At 47.5% G+C, this 24970-nt stretch overlaps 1 protein-coding gene across 3 annotated transcripts; it reads left to right on the top strand.

Moving 5' to 3' along the window:
* The first annotated feature begins 1254 nt into the window (after positions 1-1254).
* On the top strand, positions 1255-23888 carry DBF4B (DBF4 zinc finger B). Of its 3 annotated transcripts, none has more exons than XM_036223402.1 (15): positions 1255-1617; positions 2037-2252; positions 2706-2768; positions 5845-6002; positions 9097-9282; positions 9858-9947; positions 11051-11138; positions 12147-12212; positions 12306-12379; positions 13980-14013; positions 15497-15542; positions 17714-17830; positions 20459-20567; positions 20717-20832; positions 21745-23888. In XM_036223402.1, exons 3-15 carry the CDS (start codon positions 2735-2737, stop codon positions 22667-22669), a joined length of 2043 nt encoding a protein of 680 aa, XP_036079295.1. In that variant the 5' UTR covers positions 1255-1617; positions 2037-2252; positions 2706-2734; the 3' UTR covers positions 22670-23888. The 3 variants fall into 3 exon arrangements, with proteins under 3 accessions (XP_036079295.1, XP_036079294.1, XP_036079296.1); XM_036223401.1 differs by having other exon boundaries at positions 1256-1617; positions 2037-2224; XM_036223403.1 differs by lacking the exon at positions 12147-12212 and having other exon boundaries at positions 1256-1617; positions 2037-2224.
* The last annotated feature ends 1082 nt before the right edge of the window (positions 23889-24970 follow it).

Raw genomic sequence — 24970 nt, forward strand, 5'->3', positions numbered from 1 at the left:
TCAAGGATCATTTCAGGCCATCTTGGACACCGGCTACCACTATGTAGGTATTCTTACATTTATATTTATAAATACAACATTTTATATATTGCATAAGTACCTAAAATTTTATTTGATATTTACCATATTAGAAAATAAAGTTTTTAAATAGTTTGTTCGTTTAAAATTAAGCCTACTATGTATTAACATAAATAATGTACTTTAATAAAAATATATCTTCCAAAACAAAAATAATTATAAGAATGGCATTATTTTACATTTCTGAAAATCTCTTTAATATTTGGTTTCATAGAAGAGTGTTGGATTCTCATTTTTACTCTGCATACTCCAGTTAACATTCATGAGAGAATGAGAGCAAAAATGGAAAGTAATATCTTAGTATCATTATAAAAATAGTTTTGACCTCACAGAACCTTCTCAAAGGGCTGAGCCACACTTTGAGAATCTTGAGCTAGATTACGATATGGTAACGAATGTGCAAAATCTCAGTAGCTTACAACAAAAGTTTATTCCTTGCTCATGCTACATATCTACTATGGGTTGCCCATGCTTTTGTTCCATATCATCTTCTCTACGAAACCCAGGTGGACAGGGCAGCCTCTAGCTAGGAGATTGCCAGTCATTGTGATGAGGGAAAAGAACTTAGTAAACTATCCTGACTTGTAAAACTTGTGTTTGGAAGTGATGTGTCATTTTCTTTCTTTTTTCATCAGCCAAAACAAGTCACATGGCCAAGTTTAGCTAATCAGGGCCGGGACATATAATCTTCAGCAAGGAAGGGCCTTACTGAAAGGGATACCAAGTACATGTGGAATGTATGCCTCTACTGTGGTGTTTAAAGAATTCTGGTTGTGCATGGAGAATGGATTATATTGGGGAGAGATAGAAAGCTAGTCAAGGGCAGAAGTAGTGTCAGGAATTGACTACTTTGGACAAGAAATTATAGTGGGTTGGACTAGGGTGGTAGCAGTGGTCTAATTCAAGATGTACTTTAGAGCTGGTAGAACTTGTGTTTTGAGCGGGGGTGGGGATAAGGGAAAATACTGATAGATAACTTCTAGGTTTTTGTTTTGAGCAGCTGAGAGGATGATGTAACATTTACTGAGATGGAGAAGACTGGGAGCTTGGTGGGGTGTGGGTTGGGGGGAGGAGTGGGGGTGGAACACATGTTCTCTTTTGACCATGTGGTCTGAGGTGCCTATTAGACATCACAATGGAAATGTCCAGTAGTCACTTGAATATATAAGTCTAGAGATCAGGAGAGAGGTCAGAACTTGGAATAGAAACTCTGCAGGCTGAATTAGCTAGCATATGGCTGAATAGTAAAGCCATGGAGCTGGATGAGAGCATCTAGGGAGACAGTGTTAATAGGGAAGAGAAAAAAAGACCAAGGGCTAACAGCTAAGGCCTTGGAGTACTCCAACATTTATAGGTGAAACAGTGGCTTTGGATCCAGAAATGGAGAGGAAGTGAGGCGAAAATGGATGGAAATGAAAGCAAAAAGAAGAAAATTTTAAGAAGGAGGAGTAGTCCGTTTCACCATTCTAGAAGTCAGATAGGATAACGATAGCAGAGTGACCACAGGATTTGGAAATGTGGAAGTCACAGTTGACCTAGGTAAGCACAGTTTTAGAGGAGAGGTGAGGACCAAAGTCTAATTAGATGAGAAGTGAGAAATGGGGACACCTCTTTTGAGAAATTTTTTTGTTGGATGGGTAAGTAGAGAAAAAGGAGACAAAGAGGAAATGACATGTATGTGAAATTTTCGTGTAAATTAAATGTTCTATAAGTATTGGGCTTATTATTTATCATCGAACTCCTAGTAATTTCAAACTAACTCAGTGTAGAGAATCACTAAAACTAGTCCCCAGCTTGCTGGCTACTGAGGCCAAAGAATCTTCAGCTAATGAAAGCCGAGAAATGAACAGACGAGAAAGAACGAAATGGAAAACGAAACGGCGGCGAAGGATTCGCTGATTAATATTGACCTCCTAGGGCCACCGTTGGGCAGTCTCGTAGCTATTATTTTGTTTTAGGGGCGGAGCCTACAGGAAATTTAAACCTGAGCCGCGGCCGCGGGCACCTGGAGAATGATTTTAGTTTCAGAGAACAGCCGGTGCTGGGGAGTTTGCAAGAGCTCATGGAGTCCGCGAATGTAATACTGCGGCCTTGAAGGAGTACGGAGGCCGAGAAAGAGCCGAGAATTTGGGAGAGCCGGGAAAGGGTACGGATCCCTGGAAGAGGAAGAAGGAGTAAGAAGGAAAGCAGAAAGGGATCATGAGGGTTGTAGAGAGGATACCGGGGTCGGGAAGTGGGCACAGGAATTAGGGGGCGGATAGGTGCAGAAGCTGGGGAGGGTAGAGGGGTCAGGAGGGGGTCACAGGAGTTGGGAGGACAGAGATCTAAACGGGGCGGAGGGACTGAGGCGACAAGAGCCTGGAGGGTGGCATGGGAATTGAAATGCACTAGGGGTGGTGGCCTAGGGGCCCTGGGAGTTGAGGCAGCGGAGTCTGAAAGGAGGCGGAGAGACTGAGGGACAATTGCCTGAAAGGTGGCGCGGGAGTTGAGATGGCATGTGTTTAGAGATGGAGTTGAGTCTTGCTGTTCCCTGGAACAGCGTCAGGGATTGTGTGGGATTTGGGGGGCGGAGGGCAGGAATGGTTGAATAGTAAAGGTGGTTTAACTGCTGTTTTGTCCTTTTTCAGGCGACGATTGCTTTGAGCTGGAGAGTTCAATGGCTGAAAGTAGGCTCCGTGACCCGGACCTAGGTAGGTAACAGGTCAAAACTAGGGGTGCGAGGGCACAGTTGCTGCTCCTGCTCCAGAGCCTCTTGCGAGGTAAAGGCCGAAAAACGTTAGCCCTGTTGAGGTCTTCTAATTATCAGTGGTTTTGTGTGTGTGTTGTTTTGTTAGTGAATGCTGTGGATCATTTAGGAACTCATGGTGAAAGTCAAAAACAAGAGCGTTTGCTCTATTGTTATGAACAAGATTAGCAGACAGATGGGGAGTCAGGGTAGAGTAATTTATTAAACCCATATTCATGGTGATTTTTACCATAAAATTCTTAAGTTTTCAATAAACGTAAACACTCCTACCCAATTATGTAAGTATTTTAGCACATGGTCACTTCCCTCCATACTCCCTCCCTCTCCCCTCCCTTTCAGGATCATCTAGTTTTAGTTCTGGATTATTACAGATATGCCATTTGGTTGTTGCCATTTAAATGGTAATACACTTTACCAAGTTATTTACTCTTCCTTTCCATGTCTTGTTGCTTTCTTCTGGATCTATTTCTCTTTTTGCTGGAGAACTTTCTCTAAGAGTATTTTCAAAAGAGGGCTTTATATAATAAACTTCCTGCGGCTTGTATGCCTGAGAATATTTTTATTTCGCCCTTGTATTGAAAGTCTTGAGTCAAAGTTTTTTTGACTACTGAAGAATTACAGTAGTTTTTTCCATGCAAAAAGATGCCGTTACAAATTGATGTCAATCCGATTGTTTCTTTACTTGCTTTTCACTTTAGAGGAGTTTAGATTATTCTCTTTATAAATTTGTTCTTAAAATTCACTATAACATGATCAGTGTGAATTTTAGAGGGCTTTTATTTTTATCACAGTTTTTTGGTTACATAGTAAAGGCCAAGGTCTACCACCAAAAAAAAAAAGAAGAAAATAAAAAGAAAAAGGCAGGAGTAGGAGTTGCTCCTTCTATCCCTCCAGATTCCGGCTCCCTAGGGTATAACCATTTATCCTCTGTTAGCTATTTCTGTTTACCTTCTTATTTCTCAATAAGAAGGTATGCTCCCTGCTTTTATTGTTTTCAATTTTAAATTGTATCTATTGACTTTATAATATAGAAGGTAAAGCTTTTTTTCTGTCCCCCAATTCTTCTACACTGATGTACACAATTACCTCCTCTCTTCTCATCCTCCAGTGTATAATGTAGTAATTTTTGTTTAGTAATTTTGTATTTACATTATAATATATAAAGTTTACTCGCAGCTGAGCTGTATAGTAAACTATGAAATGTGCTTTGTTTTCTGTGTACAGATCACTAATTCATGTCCAAACTCTTTACCAGAAGTCTAAACCTTCTCTCAAAACTTTCATGTTCATCAGAGACTCTAAGTTTCTTCTTTGTCTGGGAGACATACCTTCTGAGACCATTTGTCTTAGTACTCCAGCCTGATCCAGTTATGAACTAGGCCTGTCACACTGATTTCATCCAGGATCTTGCTTTATCAGTCTATGGAATTCTCCTTGCCTCTTTCCTGTGTAGATTCTCTGTATTCTAAATTCCATATTTTCCTTTCTCTCTTTACTTCCTGTTTTTGATGTCATGCATTTTCTTGTATAGCTTCCTGAGAAAGGGTACATGATAAGTAAACTTTTTGAATCCTTGCAGATCTGACAGTCCTGTGTTACCTTACATCTGAATGATAGTTTACCGAGGTAAAGAGTTCTAGGCTGGAGATAGTTTTTCCTCAAAGTTTTGAAGACGTATTCCATCTTCCTTTAGCTGCCATCATGCTATGGCAGTCTGATTCCTCCCCCTGAATACTATAAAGGCCTAGACTGTTCTATTCCTGAACCATCCCTGTCCCCATCTGCCACCATGTTGTCTATCTTCTTTACTTTCACATTAGTCATTACTGTTGTTTTATAGGGTCAATGAGTGTTTAGATTTATAGATTTTTTTTTTTTTTACCACTTTTGGCATTTCAATCCTCCCTTCTGGGTTCAGTTTCTTTCTTTCTGAGGTCCTTTAGTAATAATTGGTTGGTGATAAACTGGGGTTTTGTTTGTTTGAAAAATGTCTTTTACCCTCATTCTTGAATAATTGCTTCTTGAATAATTTTAGACATAAAATTCTAAATTGATATTTTTTCACAGCATTTTAAATACTTATTTTATAGCGTATATCTGATTATTCTCTTTGGAGCTCTCAGGGATCTAATTTTGCTCTTTTATTTCTGCTGATTCTTATCCATGGTAATTTGTTTCCCTCATGGATTTTATAATGTTAGAGTATGAGCTAATATTTAATGATCCTTTATCTCTGGAAATTCTGGGTACTCTCGACTGACCTCTAGAATTTTGCTTTTGATTCTTTGAGGTATGCCAAAGTATTACTAGCTGGGATTACTTTTTACATTAATTTCTTTTTGGTGGTGGTGGTAGTGGGTTCAGAGACCACATAAGTAGTATGACTTTGAATTCCAGACTCTTGGGAGGACTGTGGTTTAGAGTTTTCAAGGAGACTTTCCTTTCATGCAGATCCTAGTCTAATATAGATAATGGTCCTTTTTGTCTCTTGTGGTAGATAGACCATTTTGTTCCACTTTTTCTCCTAGATTTATGCAGGAGTTCTCAATTCTTTTCTTTACCTGCTATTCCTGTTTTCATGTTTCCAGTATTCTCCCTCACCTCTTTGAGGATATTTATTATACTTTAAAATTCTTTCTGTCTGATCCATTATTTACAACAGATAGATAACCTAAACCAGAGAAAGCATCTTTTATAGTACTTACTTCCTTCTGTTGCCTCATATTTTCTTATAAGCTAATGTTCCCTTGAGATTGTTAGCCACTTTGATTGGTAATGTGCTCCTGGAAGGAAGATGCAAAAGCTGAGGCCCTATCTTATTCCCTTCCATTGGGTTTAAGGCCTGGGGGTTGGGATAGAAGAGGAAATCCAGCCCTAGTTTCGCATTCCTGTTGGTGTGCCCAGGGCCTGGAGGAGGGGGGCAGACACCTTACAGGCTGTCGGTGAGGGTTGCTTGACTTGTAGGACTCTTGTCTTACCTCAAACTCCTCACTTTGTTCTTCTTTGTCATTGTTTTCTAGGGGCTCAGCTCAGAGTTTCCCGTTGTCTGGGAAAATGCCAGAAAAGCTCACCAGATGCTAGGAGGCGGCAGCCCTTTTCTGGAAAGTCCTTTTACCTGGATCTGCCTGCTGGCAAGAATCTCCAGTTCTTGATGGAGGCCATCCAGCAGCTGGGTGGGGTACGTAACCTGCTTCTCTCTTGTGATACCATGTGCCTTTGCAGGTTGTGAGGCAGGAGGTGGAGAGGGATTATATCTGTGTCCTCCAGGTCTTTTTCATGGTATCACTACATTTTCCTAAGCAATTTTAAGTATAAACCATTTTTAAAAATAAAGTCAATTTTTCCCTAATTAGAAAAATATCTGTTTATTTTAGAAATTTTGGAGAACACGGAATTGCTCCGACAATCATCATTTTGATGTCTTTATTTTCTTCTGAACTTACTTTCTTTCTTTCTTTCTTTCTTTCTTTCTTTCTTTCTTTCTTTCTTTCTTTCTTTCTTTCTTTCTTTCTTTCTTTCATGGCTTTATTAAAATTAAATTCCCATACCATACAATTCACCCATTTAAACTGTACCCTTCAATGGCTTTTAGATCACAGAGATGTGCGAGTGCAATTATATAGTCAATTTTAGGACATTTCCATCACTCCCCCCAAAAAAACCTATATCCATACTCCCCATTTTCCCTCAGCACGCCCAACCCTGGATAGCTACTCATCTACCTCTTTTTCCCTTAGTGCTTGTTCTCCGTGTAGCTAGGATCATGAATATATTTTTGATGACCAACTTTTTGCCCGTAACCTTAAAGCATTAGCACGTTCCTATTATTATTGCCCCTCATATGCATTGATTATAATGATGATATAATATTTTTTTTTTGAGTGGACTGTTGACTTATTTAACTACTCTATGGACATTTAGATTATTTCTAAATTTTAGCTCTTATAAAAAACACAGTGATGAACAACAGCCTTGTGTAAAAAAGCAGTTGCTGTATTTGAGTCCTTTAAAATATTTTTAAAGCAGTTGTATTATGTGGTACTTTCAGTAAAGGGTCGACATGGGTATCTCTTATGTTTGGAAAACAGGATGATAGTGCGTGGCCCAAAGGGGGCAGGTAATTTGGGAAACGGCTTGAACAGGCTTGGGATGCAGAGGCTTTGTGCTGCCAAACTAACAGGAACTCAGATGTAGACACTCAGCAGTGAGGATGTGCAGAATGACAATTATACCCCCATACTGGCCCAGAATTACATTTCAACTTTTCGTCTATTCTATCATTTAGCCTTTACTGTATAAAAAGCCACCCAGGAATTTGAGCTAAAAACAAGTTATTATTTCTGACTATTCTATAGATTAGCTGGGTGGTTTCTCTGCTGGCTTCATCAGGGCTCACTCCTGGAGCTGCTTTTGAATAGAGGGTCAGCTGGGTTGGAAGGACTAAGTTGACCTCAGTCACACATCTGGCAGTTGGTGCTGGCTGCCTCCGTGGCTTCTCATTGTATAAGAAACCTTCTTACATGCAGTGTATGAATGTATGCTATCATGGGTATATACAGTAAGCTAGAATAGCCAATGTACACAGAGGTCTCAGAGCATCTTCCTCCAGGGAGGTGAAGGGAGAAGCTACAAGGTCTCTTGAAGCCTAGGCTTTAGAATTCACGCATTTATTACTTTGGCCACATTCTCCTGGTCAAAAAGAATCCTATTCAAGGGGATGAAATATAGGTTCCAACTCCTGATAGGAGGAATAGCAAAGTCACATTGCAAAGTCATATGTGCGGCCATTAAACCATCTTCCACAATTATATAGGATAATCATTGCCCCACTCTCATTCACTAGCATTGGCTTTTGTCATATTACAGAAGGTAGACAGATGTACTTCTTCAGGCTATAAAGGTTTTTTTACATAACTGTAGTAAAATGTGCATAACATAAATATGCTATTTTAACCATTTTTATGTGTACAGTTCATTGGCATTTAATTACATTCACACTGTTTTGTAACCAAAACCACTTTTTTGTTTCCAAAACTTTTATCACCTCAAATAGAAACCCTATGACCATTAAGCACTAACTTCCCATTTCCCCTCCCCCAGTCTCTTTCTGTCTGTATGAATTCGCCTATTCTAGATACCTCATGTCAATGGAATCACTGATATTTTTCCTTTTGTTTGTGGCTTATTTCACTTAACATAATATTTTGAAGATTCACCCACGTTGTAGCATGTGTCAAAACTTCATTTTTTTCATGATTAAATAATATCCCATTGTACGGGTATACCAATGTTGTTTATCCAGTCGTGTTGATGGACACTTGGGTAGTTTCCACTTTTTGGCTATTGTGAAGCATCTGTTCAAGTCCTTGTTTTCAATTCTTTTGAGTATGCTTACTTAGGTGGATAATTGCTACATTGTTTGATAACCCCTACTTTTATCTTTTTGAGAAACCTAAACATTTTTTTAAAGCTGAGTGGCAGGTTTCTCATCCAGTCACACTTTGGAGATACCATCTATCCTTATTTTCAGTGGTGTGCTGAAACTGGCTGGTACTGGCTCCTAGGAGCCAATTATTAGCATCTCTGTCCAAGTCCACATTCAGTGATGTCATGTTTGAAATCAGCCATAGTGGGAGTGTTTACCCTACAGAAGTTGGCAAATTCTACAAAGCAGATTGCTTATTTCCATCTTCTTCCCACAAATATGAGTTAAGTGTCAGTGTGCTTTAGGCACTGTGTTGGGCTCTTGGGATACAAAGATGACTCAGCTCTCGGTACCTCTGAGGGGCTTCCAGGTAAGGTGAGCAGATACCCATCAGCTGAGTAGTAGCCAAAACCTTTTTGGTTTCATGTTTTAAGCTTCTTTTGGTGGGGTAGTCAAGGTTACAGGTGTGGTATCCGGATGTCCCAGCGTGCATTCATAGAAAAATCATGGCTTAACCAAACTATCCTTTAATCTTCTCCCGTTCCTTCAGTGTGCTGTCGCTCCGTGCAAACTCAGACTGGTCAAATGACTCAGAGCCTATGGCCTTCTGCTGCTGGGTCAGGAGCAGCAAGCAGTTCTGGAGACAAAAATCTGTATTATGTATATAAATCCTATTATATTTCAAGATGATGTCTTCTTGGGGGCCCAGGGCAGAACTGCAGTTGGTCTATTTAAAGACATTGATCCTGATACTAATGGCAGCCAAGATTTCCTTCCTTAGCCTCTCGGTATTGATGATTCTACATCTCCCTTTTGGTTTTCAGCCACCTCTGTGATCTGATTTCAGGTAATTGAGGGTTTTCTGAGCAAAGAAGTGAATTACATCGTATCCAGCCGCAGGGAGGCGAAGGCAGAGAGCAGTGGGACAAGCTACGGAGGCCGCTCCAGCCCCAGCGAGGTCAGAGTGGAAATCCCTTCCACAGCCGATCCAAAAGGCAGCCACACCAGGCCTTCACAGAAACCTGTGGACTCGGTAAGAACCTTATATAGTTGGAAAGGTGTGTTCTATAAACAAAGGAAGCAGGCTTTGGTGAGCCCTTTGAGGCAGTCCCTGGTCTTAGTTTCATCTGGTTTAATTTAATTTCTCATTTGAATTCAGAGGCTGAAAATATTTTCTCACAGTACTGGATCTAAACAACTCACAACATTCTCTCCTGTGCTATTACTTTTATGATGTATTGTCACTTTTTATGGGACTGCAGGGTCAGCAGTTCAGAAATAATAGGAGGGTCCTCTATAAACCAGAGAGGGCTTGTTGGAATTGGCCCAAGCTTATCAGCAGGAGATTGCAGAGACTCTTTAAGAGAGGTCTTAGAACTATTTGTAATACTTTGACCTCGAGTGAATTCAGAATGCCATTCTCCACCAGAGTCCAGCCCGTAGCTACTTGTGGGTGGCCCAAACTTGGATGCAGCTTCACCTTTACCTCCAAAAGGTTCTCTAGGCTCTCATTTTTGCCAGTCCTCAGCCATCACTGCTCCTAGCTTTCTGAGACATGACTCTAAGACATCTTTGCCAGCTCCTCTGTAAATATCTGTCTGTGTGCAGGTGGGCTACCCAGCTTCACTGCTCTCCTCTTCCTGTCAGCTGCCTATGAGCAGGGGGAAGGAGCTCCTGCGGAAGGCCATCAGAAACCAGGTGAGCTGAGGGAGACAGCTGGAGGTGGGTGCCCGGTGCAAGGAGGGATCAGACTGCCTTCTGAGGTTCTTCTGAAATACAGGTGACCCTCAAACACAGGTTTGACTGTGTGGGTCCACTTATATGTGGCTTTTTTTCAATAAATACTCATGCTCTTTTTATCCATGGTTGGGCGTCCGCAGATGTATTCATTGACCTTCATCATTTTATATAGGGGAACTTGAGTATCCTTGGATTTTAGTATCCATGGGAGGTCATGGAACCACTGCCCCGTGGATACCGAGGGACAGCAAGTTTTGGGGGAGTAAAATGTTTTATGCAGATTTTCGACTACATAGGGGTCAGCACCCCTAACCCCTGTGTCGTTCAAGGGTCACCTGTATTAACACAAAATACTCAACCTGTGACATGTATTGTCATTTCCTTCTTCCAAATGAGGAAGCAGGGCTCAGAGAAGTTGAGTAATTTGTCCAGAGTCACCCAGGGTGTCAGTGGTAGAGCCAGGATTTGACTCCTTAATCTTTCCAATGAGGAGCTTACCAGGAGAGCCTTGGAGGGTGCTGTGGGACGTGTCTGCTCTGCACACAGCCAGGCTTCGTATACCTTTTAGAAGTAGTTTATCTCTTTTGTGAGGCTCCAGAGCCATTAAAGTTAAGCAGGAGGAAGAGTTGAAGTCTTCTTGTGAGAGGAGTCATTAAATGATATCAAGATTGGTGCATTGGCTGTGATGAGGGAGGACGATGTTGTCAGACTCAGCAGTGGGGTAGGAAGATTCTGCAGCCCGCAGAGCTTCCTGCTCCACCGTGGTGATTGTCACTGCTGTTTCTTACCTGCTTGTGCTGAGGGCTTTCCACGCAGAGGCCCTCCCAACAAACAGCTCACCAGGTGGCTGGAGCAGAGCATATAGATATACCAGCAGTCTGTCCCCTCTTGATGTGGCCCATGTGGAGGACAGGGGTCTCCGCAGGGGTTGGGGTACACTCCCCACCACATTCTTCCACATGGGGGACGTAGAGCTCCCAGAAGCCAGGACAGCCTGTCCCCATAGTGCTCAGGCCTAGTGGTGTGTCATGCTCCCGCCTGACCTTGCTTTGTCTTTCCAGGGGAGCAGCAGCGGAGGAGGCAGCGGGAGCAGCAGCAGCCTCCTGACCAATGCCCGCTCCTGGGGAGTGAGGATTCTGCATGTGGACGGTACCGTTTCTGCCCGGGGCTCCTGTGGAGGGGAGAGTTGGTGACTGACCGGGAACGTCCCCTTTTAGAGGGATCACAGCTATGTAAGCTGGCTGGAAGCTAGGCCTACTCAGTCACCGTGCTGATCCACAAGGTGGGAGGGTGTGGAGGGTGTGCAGACCAGCAGGAACCACAGCAGAGTATAAGCACTAGAAGGGGCTGTTCCGTTTAATCCACTCAGTAGCGCTCCTCAAGTTAGTATAATGATCTTGTTTCACAAATAAGGAAATCATCCTAATATCCACTTATGACCACTGATCAGGTATTTACTCTGTGCTGGGAATTACCTCTTTTAATCCTCACTGCAGTCCTCTGCCTAGAGTACAGAGGAGGAGGTTGAGCCTCAGAGGGATTAAGTAAGTTATCCATAGTCTCACCAGGAGTGAGTAGTGTGGCCCACATTCCAACCTAGTTTGGCCCAACTAAATTTCACATCCTTTCTTTTCCATAGGGTTGCCTCATGCTATCACCACCTGTTTGCAGGTTGTAATAAATTTACACCAGAATTACTGTGCAGAGTCAGCTGGCAGTGACTGGCCCTCATAATCAGCTCCATTTCGAGTCTGGGGTTTTTCTGATCCTTGAAGGAAGCTTGTCCAGATCCAGTCCGAGCTCTGCCAGGGGGGTAGAGAACTGTGCGTGGGAAGGTCCTGGTCTCGGATGCGGGGCTTCCATCGTCACTGGAAAATCAACCATTTCTGACTTCATCTAGCTTCCTGCCTTCTGTGTGCCGGAGAAACTCCAGCATGTGTAGCCCCTGCTGGCTGTTCCCCACTAAGGATACATCTGAGTAACTCGAATGGCTTGGTCCCCCCACAGAAGCAGCTCCTCGGTGGCATTTTACAGCCCTTCGTGAGCCATAGGCACCTTGTGTTCAAGAATTGTGTTCAGTGCTGAAAAAGAGCATGAAGCCAGCTTAGGTCCTTTTCCAGGGATAGAGAACCCAGCCTTTTCTTTTATTATCACCAGGTGCAGAAGTGACACGTAGCCAGAAGGTGGCAGGCAAGGCTGGTGTGATCCAATGTGCCAGGCCGGGTGAGACTTTTAGTCCCCCAGCTCCAGGAAGGGGTTCTGCAGGGGAAGTGAGGAGTGGAAGTCTGTAGCCACAGCCCTCTGTTTTCTCCACAGAAATGATGATGCACGTGCAGCAACTCTCTGTAGATGCTTTATGTGCGAAGAAGCAAGGGCCAAAGCAGCCAGAGGTAGGTCATCCTGCTAAACCGAAGGGAAATCAATGGTCTGCAAACTGTGAAGTTTGTGACTACTTTAGTAAATCTGCGATCCCCCCAAGCCATCTCTTCCTGGCCATCCTGGAAAAAGTAAGAGGAGTGCAGCCCCCTAGCTCATCCCTGGCGTCCACGGCCGGTCCTCTCACCCCTGTGCTACCTGCAAATCTTCGGGGCTGCACTGAGGCATTCACGGCAGCCTGAGCCATAGACTGCCTGTGGGTGGTCCTGGCCTAGATAAAACATAAATGCCCATGGCCTGCTGGCCAGGCTGCCTTTCTGGGGACAGCTCTTGGCCTGGGAATGAGCCTGCAGATAGCACAGGGTGTGTGTGTGTGTGTCAGGGGGTTGGTTTGAAACAGCTGCCATATTCCAAATTCTAGTTTGGATTTTTTTTTTGGAGTTAGAACTATGTGTACCACATCAAGAGAGCCCAGGCTAATTTAAAGCCACAATGCCTTCACCCGGCCTGAATCTGAGGGAAGACTAAGCCCTTCAGGTTCCCAGGAGCATAGTGGCAGGCACCCACAAGCAGGACCAACAGCAGCGGAAACCACATTCACACCCGATCTGAGTGGGGGGGTCTTTGGGATTTTGCTGCTGCTGCTATATAGATTCACATAGTCATAATTGGAAAGTTATACAGTGAAAGTTTCTCCCCTCTAGCTTCTGTTCCCCAGCTGCCAACCTTCCTCCCTGCGATAAACAATGAAAAATTCCTCAGGTAGCCTTCCAAGACTGTGCATTTCCAAGCAGATATGTCAAAAATACCCCCCATTTACCCTTTTATACCAAGGCATAGTATATTTACTTTGCTTTGTTCTCTTAATAATTAATCTATTTTGTAGATACTTGGGAGTCTTTTGGAGTGAGTTCTGGGTACAGCCTGCTGATAGAAGGGGGTGTGGAAGGCTTATTTGGGTTGCCCTTGCCCCGGAAGTGTGGCCTGGAGGAGGATCTGGCAGTTGTGGATTCACTGGATCTCTCATCCTGCCCTCACCCCCCAACTCTAACTGATTTCTTAATTTTTTTCCACTTAGTTTTTAATATTAGCTTTGTTTGACCTTGACCTAAATGTTGGTTGGGACCGACAGTCAGGATATACAAAATAGGGCACGAGAAAGCAGAAGGTGCTGTCTTTGTCTTTGTCCTGTAAGCCAACCCAGAATGGAAGCAGTACCTGGATGGCTGCATATTTACAAGCTGCCATTTAGTGAGCATCTACTCTGTGTCAGGTCTGTTACCTGCTTTTAATTTCACTTGCACCACATCCGATGAGGTGGGAAGTGTTCCTCACATCACAGGCGGCGCAGCTTCAGTTCCTACCCAGCTCTCGCTGTTGCTCTGACCTGCATTCCCTCCACAAAGTCAGCTTGAGATTCACAAACAATGCTCACCACTCATCGTGTCCCCGGGGAGGCGGAGGAAGTCGCTGTGCTCAGGTCTGCTCTAGCTCAAGACCCGGCCAACAGCAGGAAGCAAAGTGGGGCAGACTCATAGCAACTCAGCTCACCGGCCGCTTCCTCGACCCCCCTGGCTCCCTCACATCCTTAACCTATTTTCCCTTTCCATTTAGGGAACATGTCCAGCAGAGTCAAGAACGCGGAAAGGTCAGTGTAGTAGCTGTTCCTCATCTAATTGCAGTCCCTCCCTCCCTAAACGCTTCCCTGCGACTCCCTCTGTGGCAGCATCTGCTCACTTTCCTGCGGCAGGAAGCGCGTCCAGGTTGTGTTGTCCCATCATGTTTCCAAGGCCTGGGCTTCAGAGAGGTGAGCAGCGGGCGAGGGGCATCCACGAGCTAGTCTAGAGCTGTTGGACCAGGACGTCTCCTTAGAGCCAAGACCCCGTTCGGTCACTCTGGCTCCTACATCCTCTGGCTATGCCTGACCATAGATTGAAGTTCTGCATCCTTTTCCTTTTGATTCGGGAGCAGTTTGGGGCGGGCAGTTTGACAGCTGCCTACCACTTTCAGAAATGCCAGGCAGATTGACGGCCCGGCTCCCGGCTCCTCATGGACAGCAGGAGAGTTTCTCCCAAGGATGCTCTTTAAGTGGCATTTATTCGTGCACAAGCAGGAGTTAATAAAAGTCACTTGGCACCTTTTGTGTTCAAAATTCAAGAGAATCTGTGAGGGAATAGATTTTAATAACTGTCTCAGTTAATTAGACAAGGAATTATCCCCTCAAAAGTAATTAATGGGAGCCACTGCCTATGCAAGCAGAAAGCTACCTTTCTCCTTGCATAGACAGTGGCTCCCATTAATTACAAGGTGGCGCTGGTGGCCACCTTGAGCGGGTCTGGAAGCTGTGAGGTGCCAGCCTCTGTGGAGACCTGGTGGCCGTTAGTTCTTCCCAGGCTTCTAGCCCCTTTGAAGGACTTCTGGTCACCATGGGAAAGTAGAAGTGATTCTTAATGCCCAAGAGATTTTATACACTGTGCAAATAGCCTGCTAGTAGGGGATGAATCTCTTGATTAATTGACTCTAAATTTGTCCTCCCAGAACCCCTTTGCCCTATTTTTTCCCAGAACCAGATTTCACCTTTGATATATTTTTTTTACCGTCCTTCTGCTAAGATCTCTAAACACTCTCTAGATCTTCTTTTTTCTGCACCTTTCCCCCTGCCCCTGCCAAAAGCCCTCATAGAGAATTCTGCCTGGGAATGATCACAGGCCCCTCAGGATTCTGAGACCCCCAGGAGTAAAGGTCTGGGAAGGAGCTGAAGCTTTTAGCAGAGACCATCAGGAACTGGGTTTCTCCCACTCAGCTTGGTCCCTGATGGTCGATTGACAGTCTCCAGAACCCATACACAGAAGGGTCCTCCGTCCTGCCAGGGGAGGGCATGCCTAATACCCCAAGCATTCTGCAGCCTCCCCAGCCAACAGTGGAACTCCCAGGGTAGAGGCTAGAAGGGACAGGAGTAGATGCCTCACCTCTGCCAAATGGAAAGGCACACCTCGGGGCGGCATGTGTTCCAGCCCTGAGAGGCCCTCAGGCTTTGGTAGGGCCTCGCCTCCCTGAGCATTTCCTGTGTGTGCAGTACAGGCCCTGCACTGGAGCAGACAGGTGCTAACGTGTGTGCTTGTCCTTTCCAGTGGCCAGATTGAAAGCACCGTTCCTCAAGATAGAAGACGAGAGCCGGTGAGTGGAGCCTCCCCTTCTCCCCTTACTCCCACCAGGGCACACAGAGGAGAGGTCCCAAGCTGACATGGGGTCATGGAGCTGCTCAGCTCTGCACCTTTGTCTTCCAAGAAGCTCCTTTCTCCCCCTGTCGTGGAGAAGTCTCGCACAGACCAGGAGAAGCCTCCGAGGGAGGCATCGCACAGCTGGCACTGCTCTCGGCCATGAGTCAGAGGTTAATGCCCCTGTGTGTGAATTACCTCCTTTTAATGTTTTGCTTTTCTGAGCGCGGGATGTCCCATCCAGGCTCATTATTTCTTTGCGTTTCCTCCTAGGTGTACACTAATACTATTGAATCATTGCTGGCCCCAGCACAGTGCTAGTGCAGTCATCTTGGCTGAAGCGAGGGTACTTGGGGTGGCGTTGGGAATCCCCGGGGAAGCCTTTCTGTTTTGCTGTGCAGAACCCCTCTCTGGCACATGGTATCTCATGACAGCCCTGGATGGAAAGTAGCGTGAGGAGAGGCCATCCTCTTCCTAGAGGGGAAACTGAAGTCAGGGAAATTAAGAGACTTGTATGCAGCCACTGTTCTAATGAATCTCAGCTAAGACTAGAATCCAGTGTCCTGACTGTTCTGCCTGGCGCCTACTCCACCCCGCCCTGTCCACCATTAGGGCCCCCTCTTACCTGGAGCAGGAGGTACATCCTGATGATAATCTGATGAACTGTTAACCACCTGGGTTATCATTGACTCTTCAATAAGTACTAGATCAAAAACCCATGTGATTCTATAATTATCTCAAAGTAAAAAGTTTTTTTCAAAGAGAAAAAGCCCGTATGTGCCCAGCAGAGATTCCTGGGACCAGTTTTCTGAGTCCCTCAGCCGCAGGCAGGGCAGCTAAAGACCCAGCCCTGGGATCCTGGCATCCTTGCCTATCCTCCAGATGGGCCTGGGTTCCCTTCTTGGCCTGTGCACACAGTACAGAGTTGGCTTGCGCGGGCCAAAAGTGAGGGGAAAGAATACTGGAATGACAATGAGGTGCTCTCTTCCCTACTTCCGTTGGGATGGAGTCCCTGTCCATCAATCCCAACCCCTTCACTGCCAGTCAAATACAAGTAGTCGTGACTCATATGCAGCAGCTCAGAGGCCCTGCCCATACCTCAGGATCTCTCATGACACATGTCACTGTTACTGGAGGTGGAGTACACATGTTTGTGTGCCCCTAGCATCATAGGCAACAGGAGATCCCAGCGGAGCTTAGGTGTCTCATGATTCTTTCACGGTGCTGTTCTGAACAGATGTTCTGCAAAGCCTAATGGCCTAACCAGCCTCAACTTCCCAGCCTCCTAAGCAACAATGAAAAGAAAGAAAGGGGGGTACCGGGGCTGTGGAGGGCGTCCCCTTTTCTTTAAGAATATAAGAAGACTTATTGTTACCTCACTCCCGAGGCCACAGGGCTGTCTCCGTGCCAGTCAGGAAGCATGGCCTGCAGTCTCCCAGGAGCATGGGCCATGGCTCCAAACCAGGGCTACCCATGGTTATGTCAACAGGGTTTGCTGAGTGTCCACACACATCACCATATCTGGCTCCAAAAGTCTCTTGACTGTGAGCAACTTGAGGCAGACCACCAGCACCATCCCCACCCAGGATGGGTCTGACTGTCCAGAACCTTCACTGTGCTTCTTCCATTCAGAACACCACTTAGAAAGTACATAGAAGCAAATGAGTGCCTCTCTTTGGAGCAGGAAAATCAGTGCTCTGGTGTCAACATCCTTCCATTTAGATTCTGCCAGGCTAGAGTCCTCAAAGATTGTTTTAGAGTCAAGAAACAAAATGGAAAGGGGAAGATCTAGATCAAGAGTCAGGAGACGAGGCTTCCCGTCTGGTCCTGGCCACTGACTAGCCGTGAGTCCCCGGGTGAGTGCCAGAATATTCTGGGCTTCATTTTCTCCACTTGTTCCGCTCCACTCAGAGGGTAGCTATAGGATTCAGATGAGGCTTGAAAAGCAGACAGGGAGAGCATAAGTATTAAACCTAGTAAGTCAGATGGAAGTTTGATTTCAGAAGTTAAAAGATGTGCAGGTAAGGGTCCACTTTATCAGGATTGGAATTCCAGGGAGTTGGGCTGGCTCACCTTCCTCATTTTTTCCCTTCCCCACCATAGTCAAAGTAGAAGTTTTTTGTGTTTCAGGAAGTTTCGTCCCTTCCACCATCAGTTTAAATCCTTTCCTGAAATTTCTTTTCTGGGACCCAAAGATGCAAGTCCCTTTGAGGCCCCGACGACCCTGAGCCGCTCGCACCGTACCAGGTGGGTCTTTCTGATTCCTGAATGACAAGGGCTGGTTATAGGCCAAAGTCCTTCCACTCAGGGGCCTGCTGGTCAGATCTGGGAATGGCCATGTGTTAGCTCCTTAGGCGAAGCCTATTCTGGGAACTTAGCCCAGAGAAGAGAGACATGAGGAGTGTTCATCCGTTTTATTTGGTCTTCTCCGTCCCTACTGAAGAATTTGACTTGTGTCCAGAGGACAATAGACTGATTTCTGAAACTCAGATATGTAGAGCACCCTCATCAGGGTCCTCTAGGGTATTACAAATGCAGGTTCTTGGACCCCATTTCATACCTACAGAGTCAGAATCTCTGATGATGGGGTCCCAAAAGTTGCATCATCCTTAACGCCCAGGTGATTCGATGCACATCAAAATTTGAGGCCTTTGGGCTAGATGTGAGGAATAACTAAGGAATGGGATCTGGGGAACCTCCTGCATTGTGTGGCCCAAAGTGGCTTCTAGGCTTATTGGTATTCATACTCTGCAGATGTGTGAGAATGTGAGCTTCCACTGACCAAAGTGCAGAAGCAACACAGCTCAAGTGGTGGACGAGATGCCTTCTCAGACCGTCTCTAACTTCTGGGCCACGGGGTTGGTTCACAGACCAGGAGAACAGGACAGGGCAGACTCTTAACCTGAGAGTTCCCATGGCCGAGGAGGGCCTGTGGTTTCCATCAGCAGACAAAGGTGGCGGGCTCAGGAAGTAGTGCACATGGGAGCGAAAAAACAGAATGTGGTGGTAGATGGAGAGGAGAGGAAGAAGAGAATGAGCTGAGGTGTAGTCCAGGTGCCCTTCACACCTTTTCCAGAAGGCACAGGCCGTACCAGACAGACAGCCAGGGGGTGGTGAGCTTGGGGCTGGTGGGTGGTGCTAGGCCTGGGGTGGCCTCAGGATCACAGAAAAGCCAAGAGGTTGTAAAGGGAAGATGGTGAACCAATGAAGCTTTGGTGTCTGCACTTGAGCATAGAGAGGGGATTGGCCAGGGTCCCACGTGCATGCATGAGGGTGTGCGTGTGTGTGTGTAGAAACTCTTTGGAAGAGAATGTTTAAATTTTTTTAAATTATTATTTTGGTCCAAAATTCAAGCGTTACAAAGGGTTTAAAGTGAAAAGTCTGTCTCCCTCACCCATCCTCTGATCTTCAGATCAAGGGTCTATCTTCAGAGACAGTTAATGTGCACAGAAGTACGTCATAAAGCCTTTGTCCCCTGTTCTTACGTAAAGAGTAGCATAACATTCGTTGTGCTGGATCTTGCTTTTCCCATTTACTGTATCTTAGATTTCCTATTAGTACCTAAAAAGCATCCTCATTCCCTTTATGGCCGCAGGGAATTCCATTGCAAGGATTTACTGTATTTAACCAGTCTCTTATTGGTGGATGCTGAGATCATTTCCAGTTTTTTGCTATTACAACCGATGCTGCAGTGAATAGTCTTGTTTAGAGAAAATTTGATTGTTCAAGTATATTTGTGGAATAAATTCCTAAAAGTGGTAATGCTGGGTCAGAGGGTACCTGCATTTATAATTTTGATAAATGTGGCCAAATCGCTTTTCACGGAGGGGATGCCAGCGGACGGTGAGGCCTGCGTTGCAGAGAACCTGTTTCCCACGCCCTTGGCCAGCACTGTGAGCTGTCAGACTTGTTGACTTCCGCCAGTCTGATTAAAAACCGTATCTCAGTGTAATTATGATTTCTATTTCTTCTCATTATGAATGAGGTTAAGTATTTTTCATATGTTCGCTCATTTGAATTTCATTTTGTGTGCACCTCCCGCGTACTGTTTACTCGTTTCTCTATTTGATCATTGATCACTTTCTTATGCATTTGTAAGGCACCCTTCATGTAGTAGAGGAATGAGCCCTTTGCTGTGTTATCAGTTACAAATATTCCACCTCCTCCCCAGTTTGCAGTTTGTCTTTTAACTTTGCTTATGTTTTCTGCCATGCATACATTTTTTTTAATTGCATATAGTTGAATTTATCAGCTTTTTTCCTGTGTTTTCTGGATTTTGTGTTTTACTTAGAAAGTCCTGAAAGGGGTATATTTTAGATTTGTTGGGTTTGCTGGGACAGCCAAATAGGTCATTAGGAATATGGGACTAAAATTGAGACGAGAAGTCAGGTTTGAGAAAGCGATGTGAAAGTCTTCAGTGAACATGGTAGCTGTGCAAGGGACAAGTAAGCGTGAGGGAGGAAGCATTCGCGTAGGGGACATTGAAGGTGGAGGAGGTCAGGGGCAGCACAGTCCCCTCACTGCTCTTGAGGCCTTTTCCCTTTCCTTTGGGAGGTCAAGTGAATGTGGGTTTGGGTACGAGCACAGAGCTGGAATTGTCCTTGCTGCCGCCATCACCTGTGGTCTGAGATGCGTGAGTGGAGAAAGGACAGAGCGAGGACAGGGTGCCCATGGGGAGGTCTCATCTTCCTTCTTGCCTCTCCTGCCCCTCTTGAATGAGTGGTGCCAAGTGCAGGCAGAGCCATTTTTGCCTGCCCAGCTCTGTGGCCGTTTTGGTCCATCCCATCCCTGGCCTGGACCCCTGTCCTGGAGCAGCAGTTCCTGCTCGGAGGGCCCCAGCAGTGACCACTTTCCCCAACCGTGTACCCTCCCCAGAGAACCCAAGGACAGAGAGCCAAACCCACGATCAGCCGCTCGCACTGTGCCCAGGAGGAAGAAAGGGTACTGTGAGTGCTGCCAGGAGGCCTACGAGGAGCTCCATGGGGTGAGTCCCTGCCCCACTAAGCAGCTGCTCCCTGGCCCGTTCTGAGCGAGCCTTTCCCGAGTTGCTCCATCCTAGGGTGTCTGGGAGGTCTGCCGGCATCCTGCCCCAGCCTCGTCTAATCCCCTGTGTCTCATCTCATTCCCGGGCAGCATCTCCAGAGTGCCCAGCACCAGGGCTTTGCCCTAGAAGCCCACCCATATGCAGCAGTTGATCGGATCATTGCCCAGCTCAGCCACAGCTTTGCAGACCAGACCAGCCTCCCCAGGTGAGCGCCATGGCACAGCCCGGCCAAGGGTGGTGAGCACAGCCGTGGTCACTCTTGTTGCTGCCCTCTCTGGGAGGGAAGGAACCCTCAAGTTGGCAACAGATTGGACCTGGCTGTAGCATTCTCTTTCCTCACCTTTCTTTGCCACCATCTTCTGTTCTGTTTGTTTTAGAGAAGGAAGAGGGAAGTGGGAAGGACCTCCATTTGTGGCTTTAGCCAAGTGGGACTGGGCCCAGAATAGAGCATGGCACCCTTCCTGTCACCTGGGCATTGCCACAGTTGTGGGAGGCTGAAGGAGCAGGTCAGCAGGTGTGCTCCTGGCATGTGCCTGGTCATGTTCCTGTCTGGCCTTCTAGAAGTGCGTGTAGGGGGGCGGATCCTGGGTCCTTCCCAGGTAAGTAAAGAGCAAAGTCTTTCTGCTTCTCTAGAAGTTACCCAAGAGAGAAGGTTATCAGGGGGTTCAGTAGAATTCCAGGGCTCACTGAGCTTCCCCTGCTGCCGACAAGGATCTGTAGCTTTACTTCTCACCTCAAGTCTCCGCCTCAGGCCTCACTCCCCGAGCTCTGCTTCAGCAGCCAGACACCGTGCTTCCTCCAGCTGCCAAAGGACACAGCCTCCTCTGAAGTTATTAAATGGAGCAGCCTCTAACCTGTTCCTCTGGCCAGCCCCGACCACAGGCCACAGAGCCAAGAGATGCGCAAACAGCACTGGCCACGACTGCAGGGCCAACCCACAGAGGGGGCTTTTCACGGGGCCCCGGAGTGGGCAGCTCTCTGCACCTCAAAGCCCAGAGGGATAGCACCATGTGTGTCCCACCCCTATCCTGCCCTTGGCCTGGCCCAGGAGGATCTCAGCTTGTCGCCTGCTCTGGAGTTGAGCCCTGCGGCCCACCAGATATTTCTGTTCCCACAGGCAACCAGGCTCCCCGGCTTCGGACTGTGACCCTTTGTGTCCCGAGACTCTGCCTCCCAGCCAACCCTCTCATGCCAGGGCAGCATCTCCCAGGATGAGGGAGGAAGACAACCGCCAGGCCCCAGGCTTCCCAGAACGGGACGAGGCGGTGGGCGGCACGAAGGCACCAGCTGAACATGTGGGGGCTGACAAGATACCCAGACCAGCAGCGAGCTGCCAGGAGCTGGGGGGGTCAGCTGATGTCATTGTGGACCCCCCAGAGACACCGATGTCCAGGAGCCCGGATTGCCAGTGCCCCCTGATCAGCTCTGGTTTTACAGACTTCTCCTCTGGCCCAGACCCAGCACTTGTTGGCCACAAGAGGAAGGTTCAGTCCCCCTGTGGCAATGCCGAGAAGCGGCCAGGGGTCTCCTGGCCACGGGCCTCATTCTTTGTCCCCAACCCCTGTGGCACCAGGACAGCCAATGACAGACATCTCTCCCTTCCCCTTCCAGGCCCTGAGCCCAGCCCTTTGGCCTCCTTCCTGCCCTCATGCCACCCACAGCCCAGCCTCACCCTTTCAGACCCTTCCCCTTGGCAGCCCACAGATAGGCCAGCAGAGCTCTGGGCCACACAGCCCCCATGGCCTGGGGGAAGATATTCCCCAGTATCTGAGGATTCTGAGTGTGGAGTCCCTGGCCCCATCTCCCAGCAGGCTGACCAGCTTCCCAGCTGTCCCAAAGCTCCAGGCCAGCTGTCAGCCCACCTGCACTCAGCTGTGGGCACGCAACCCCCAGGAGGACCGGCAGGGAGCCAGACTACCTCTCTCCCACACCCTCTGCCAGCCAGCTGTTCCCGATGGTGGTGGGGCCCCCAGCCTCTCCCAGTGCCCTGCCTCCCTGTCTCCCAGCCCCAGCCCGGTGCCAGCAGAGAACTGCTCCTGTGAGTCCTGCAGAGCATACAGCTCTTCATGGGGCCAGACAGCTCCTGACTTGAGGGCTAGGTACACAGATAGAAGTTACACCTCTGCTGAGTGCTGCGCATCCAGCCAGGGCAGAGCAGGTACACAGAGGAAGAGTGCCTCCCCAGTGGAGCCAGAAGCAGTCCGGCGCTTGGCCTTCAAATAAACAGCTCTTATCACTGCCAAGCTCTGTGGGCCAGCAGAGCCATTTCTTCCCACCACCCAGTCTTCAGGTAGGACTAAGAGAGTCTGGGCTTGGGGGCTTCCCTTTCCTAAGCCCACCTCCAGCCATGTTCCTGACCAGGCAGTGATCTGCGAGGGGCTTGTCCAGCCATGGCCAGCTGCCCACTTGGCCAGCAGGCAGAGGCAAGGTTGGCACAGGGAGGGATCACAAAGAAGCTGGAGCAGCAGGAGCCCTGGCCTGGCTTCCTGTCCCTCTGCAGGCACCTGCCTCTTTGCAGAGCCCACGGTTAGTTGTCAGTGTTTCCCACCCCCACCCCCAGCCTCCTTTCCCCACAAGCATGTGGCTCGCTCCTGCTTTCCGAAATGCCTGTTTGTCCCCTCCCCCAGCCCCCCACGCTGTGCACACATATCCTCAGGAACATATGAAGCAGAGGAGGGGCCTGGCTGCGGCATCGACAGAGCTACCTCTCCCTGCATGTAGCGGGGGCCCAGCACTGACCTTCCCCTGAGCTCAGGATGTGGCCAGGGCCCCCTCTGGGGACAGACCCCTCTGCTTCTTCCCCGCCTCAGTCCAGGCTGCCCACCTGGGGTTCTGTCCCAGGGTCAGTGGCTCACCTGCCAACTTCTCCATCACAGGCTTCTGTTCCTCCCCAAGGACCTCCCCCCATTTCTTTCAGCTAAGCCATTAATCTGGAGACAGAGATGGATTTGCTATTGATTCTTTAGCCACTTTTTTTTTTTTTATTACATTTCATACTGTGGTTCTTCTCGCCCTTCTCTGCCTCTGTGTTTATCTCTTTAAATGTTGGAGCTACCAGAAGCCTGGTGCTATTCTGTGTCTCATTTTGGAGGAAGAAAGAGGGGGGCCTCGCTGTGGGTGAGGACCTGAGTTGTTAGTTTGGAAATAGAGCAACTGTGTGTACAACCCTCACAGAGGTCATGTTTGGCCTTTTTATGCCATTCCTCTTAAATTTCACAGTCTTGGTTCAGGAACTGTAAATAAATTTGTTAATAGCAAAGAGATGGAGCTGGAGTATGGTGTGTTGGGCCTTCATCTTCCCCTCAGTGACCCAAGGCAGGACTGAGGGCCCAGCTGATGTAGACAGAAAAACCAGCTAGCAGGACAAGAACCTCCTGCAAGTGGGAGAGCGTGTGTGGGTGCCACCACGCTCCGGAGGCCTAGCCCCCGAAAGCCGAGAGCAGGTGGGGCTGCGTCCGTCCGGTCTGCTCAGGTCACTCAGGCTCTACTGTCCTCTGAGTGGCTGCTGCAGAGGGCACGCTCACCGCCCACTCCCAAGAAAACTGCTCTGACTAGGGTCCCACTGAGAGCCCTGTCCCATTTCCCCTTCCCCTGGGTTCAGACAGTGGCTTCCTGCTGGACCCTGTTGTGACACATGGGGATGCCACATCCCCCAGTGCCTTTCCCTCCCACCCCTTTCTTAGTCCTCTCTGATATCCTCATGTGCTGCTCACTCAGAGCGACACACCAGGTTCTGACACCCTCCTCACCATCTGCCCAGGACTTTGCATCCAATTGTGTGGCCTTCTCCCATCTCAACAATTGCGACCTTGGGTATCACATCTCAGCCAGGTCAAGCCCCAAGACTGTAGCTCACTACAGTCATGTCTTTTCTGGCCTCCAGGATATAAATTTAGAGTAGGCCCAGGACAGATGGGTGTTTCTCAACATCCTGGGCCCCTGGACAAGGAGACTTAAAACCTCCTTCTTAGCAGATGACCTTAACTCAGACTCAGCAGGTGCTGCCTTATCTTGCTTTCAGTTCCTCTTCAGCATCTGACTCTCAGGAAGCAGTGTCCCTCCCTAAGTTACGCCATCCCTGTGTTCTCCAGCCCACCCCACACAGCCTTGTCAATTTCCTCCTCTCAGATTCGCCACTTCTTCGCTCTGCCAGAAAACTCCATCCTGGAAAACACTTGCCTTGATCCAACAGCTGGAGGAATGCTCCCTCCTGTTCCCTGGCTACTTCCTACGGTCTATAGCCACTGCCTCCATGTCTGCACCTCCTTCCCCCTACAAACCTTTACTAAGGAAGCATTCAGCTGGGATTGTCTATCCCAAGGTCACCGGATTACCTGCTCATT

Source organism: Rousettus aegyptiacus, unplaced genomic scaffold (genome assembly GCF_014176215.1).
Source record: "Rousettus aegyptiacus isolate mRouAeg1 unplaced genomic scaffold, mRouAeg1.p scaffold_m13_p_6, whole genome shotgun sequence".
NCBI classification, from domain to species: domain Eukaryota; kingdom Metazoa; phylum Chordata; class Mammalia; order Chiroptera; family Pteropodidae; genus Rousettus; species Rousettus aegyptiacus.

What these genes read in the sequence shown, in the direction of transcription:
- DBF4B (XM_036223402.1), top strand. Translation starts at nt 2,735, where the DNA reads ATGGCTGAAAGTAGGCTCCGTGACCCGGACCTAG. An exon ending in CACAGAAACCTGTGGACTCG is followed by an intron (nt 9,283 to 9,857) that starts GTAAGAACCTTA and finishes GTCTGTGTGCAG; the next exon opens with GTGGGCTACCCAGCTTCACT. An exon ending in GATCCAATGTGCCAGGCCGG is followed by an intron (nt 12,213 to 12,305) that starts GTGAGACTTTTA and finishes TTTTCTCCACAG; the next exon opens with AAATGATGATGCACGTGCAG.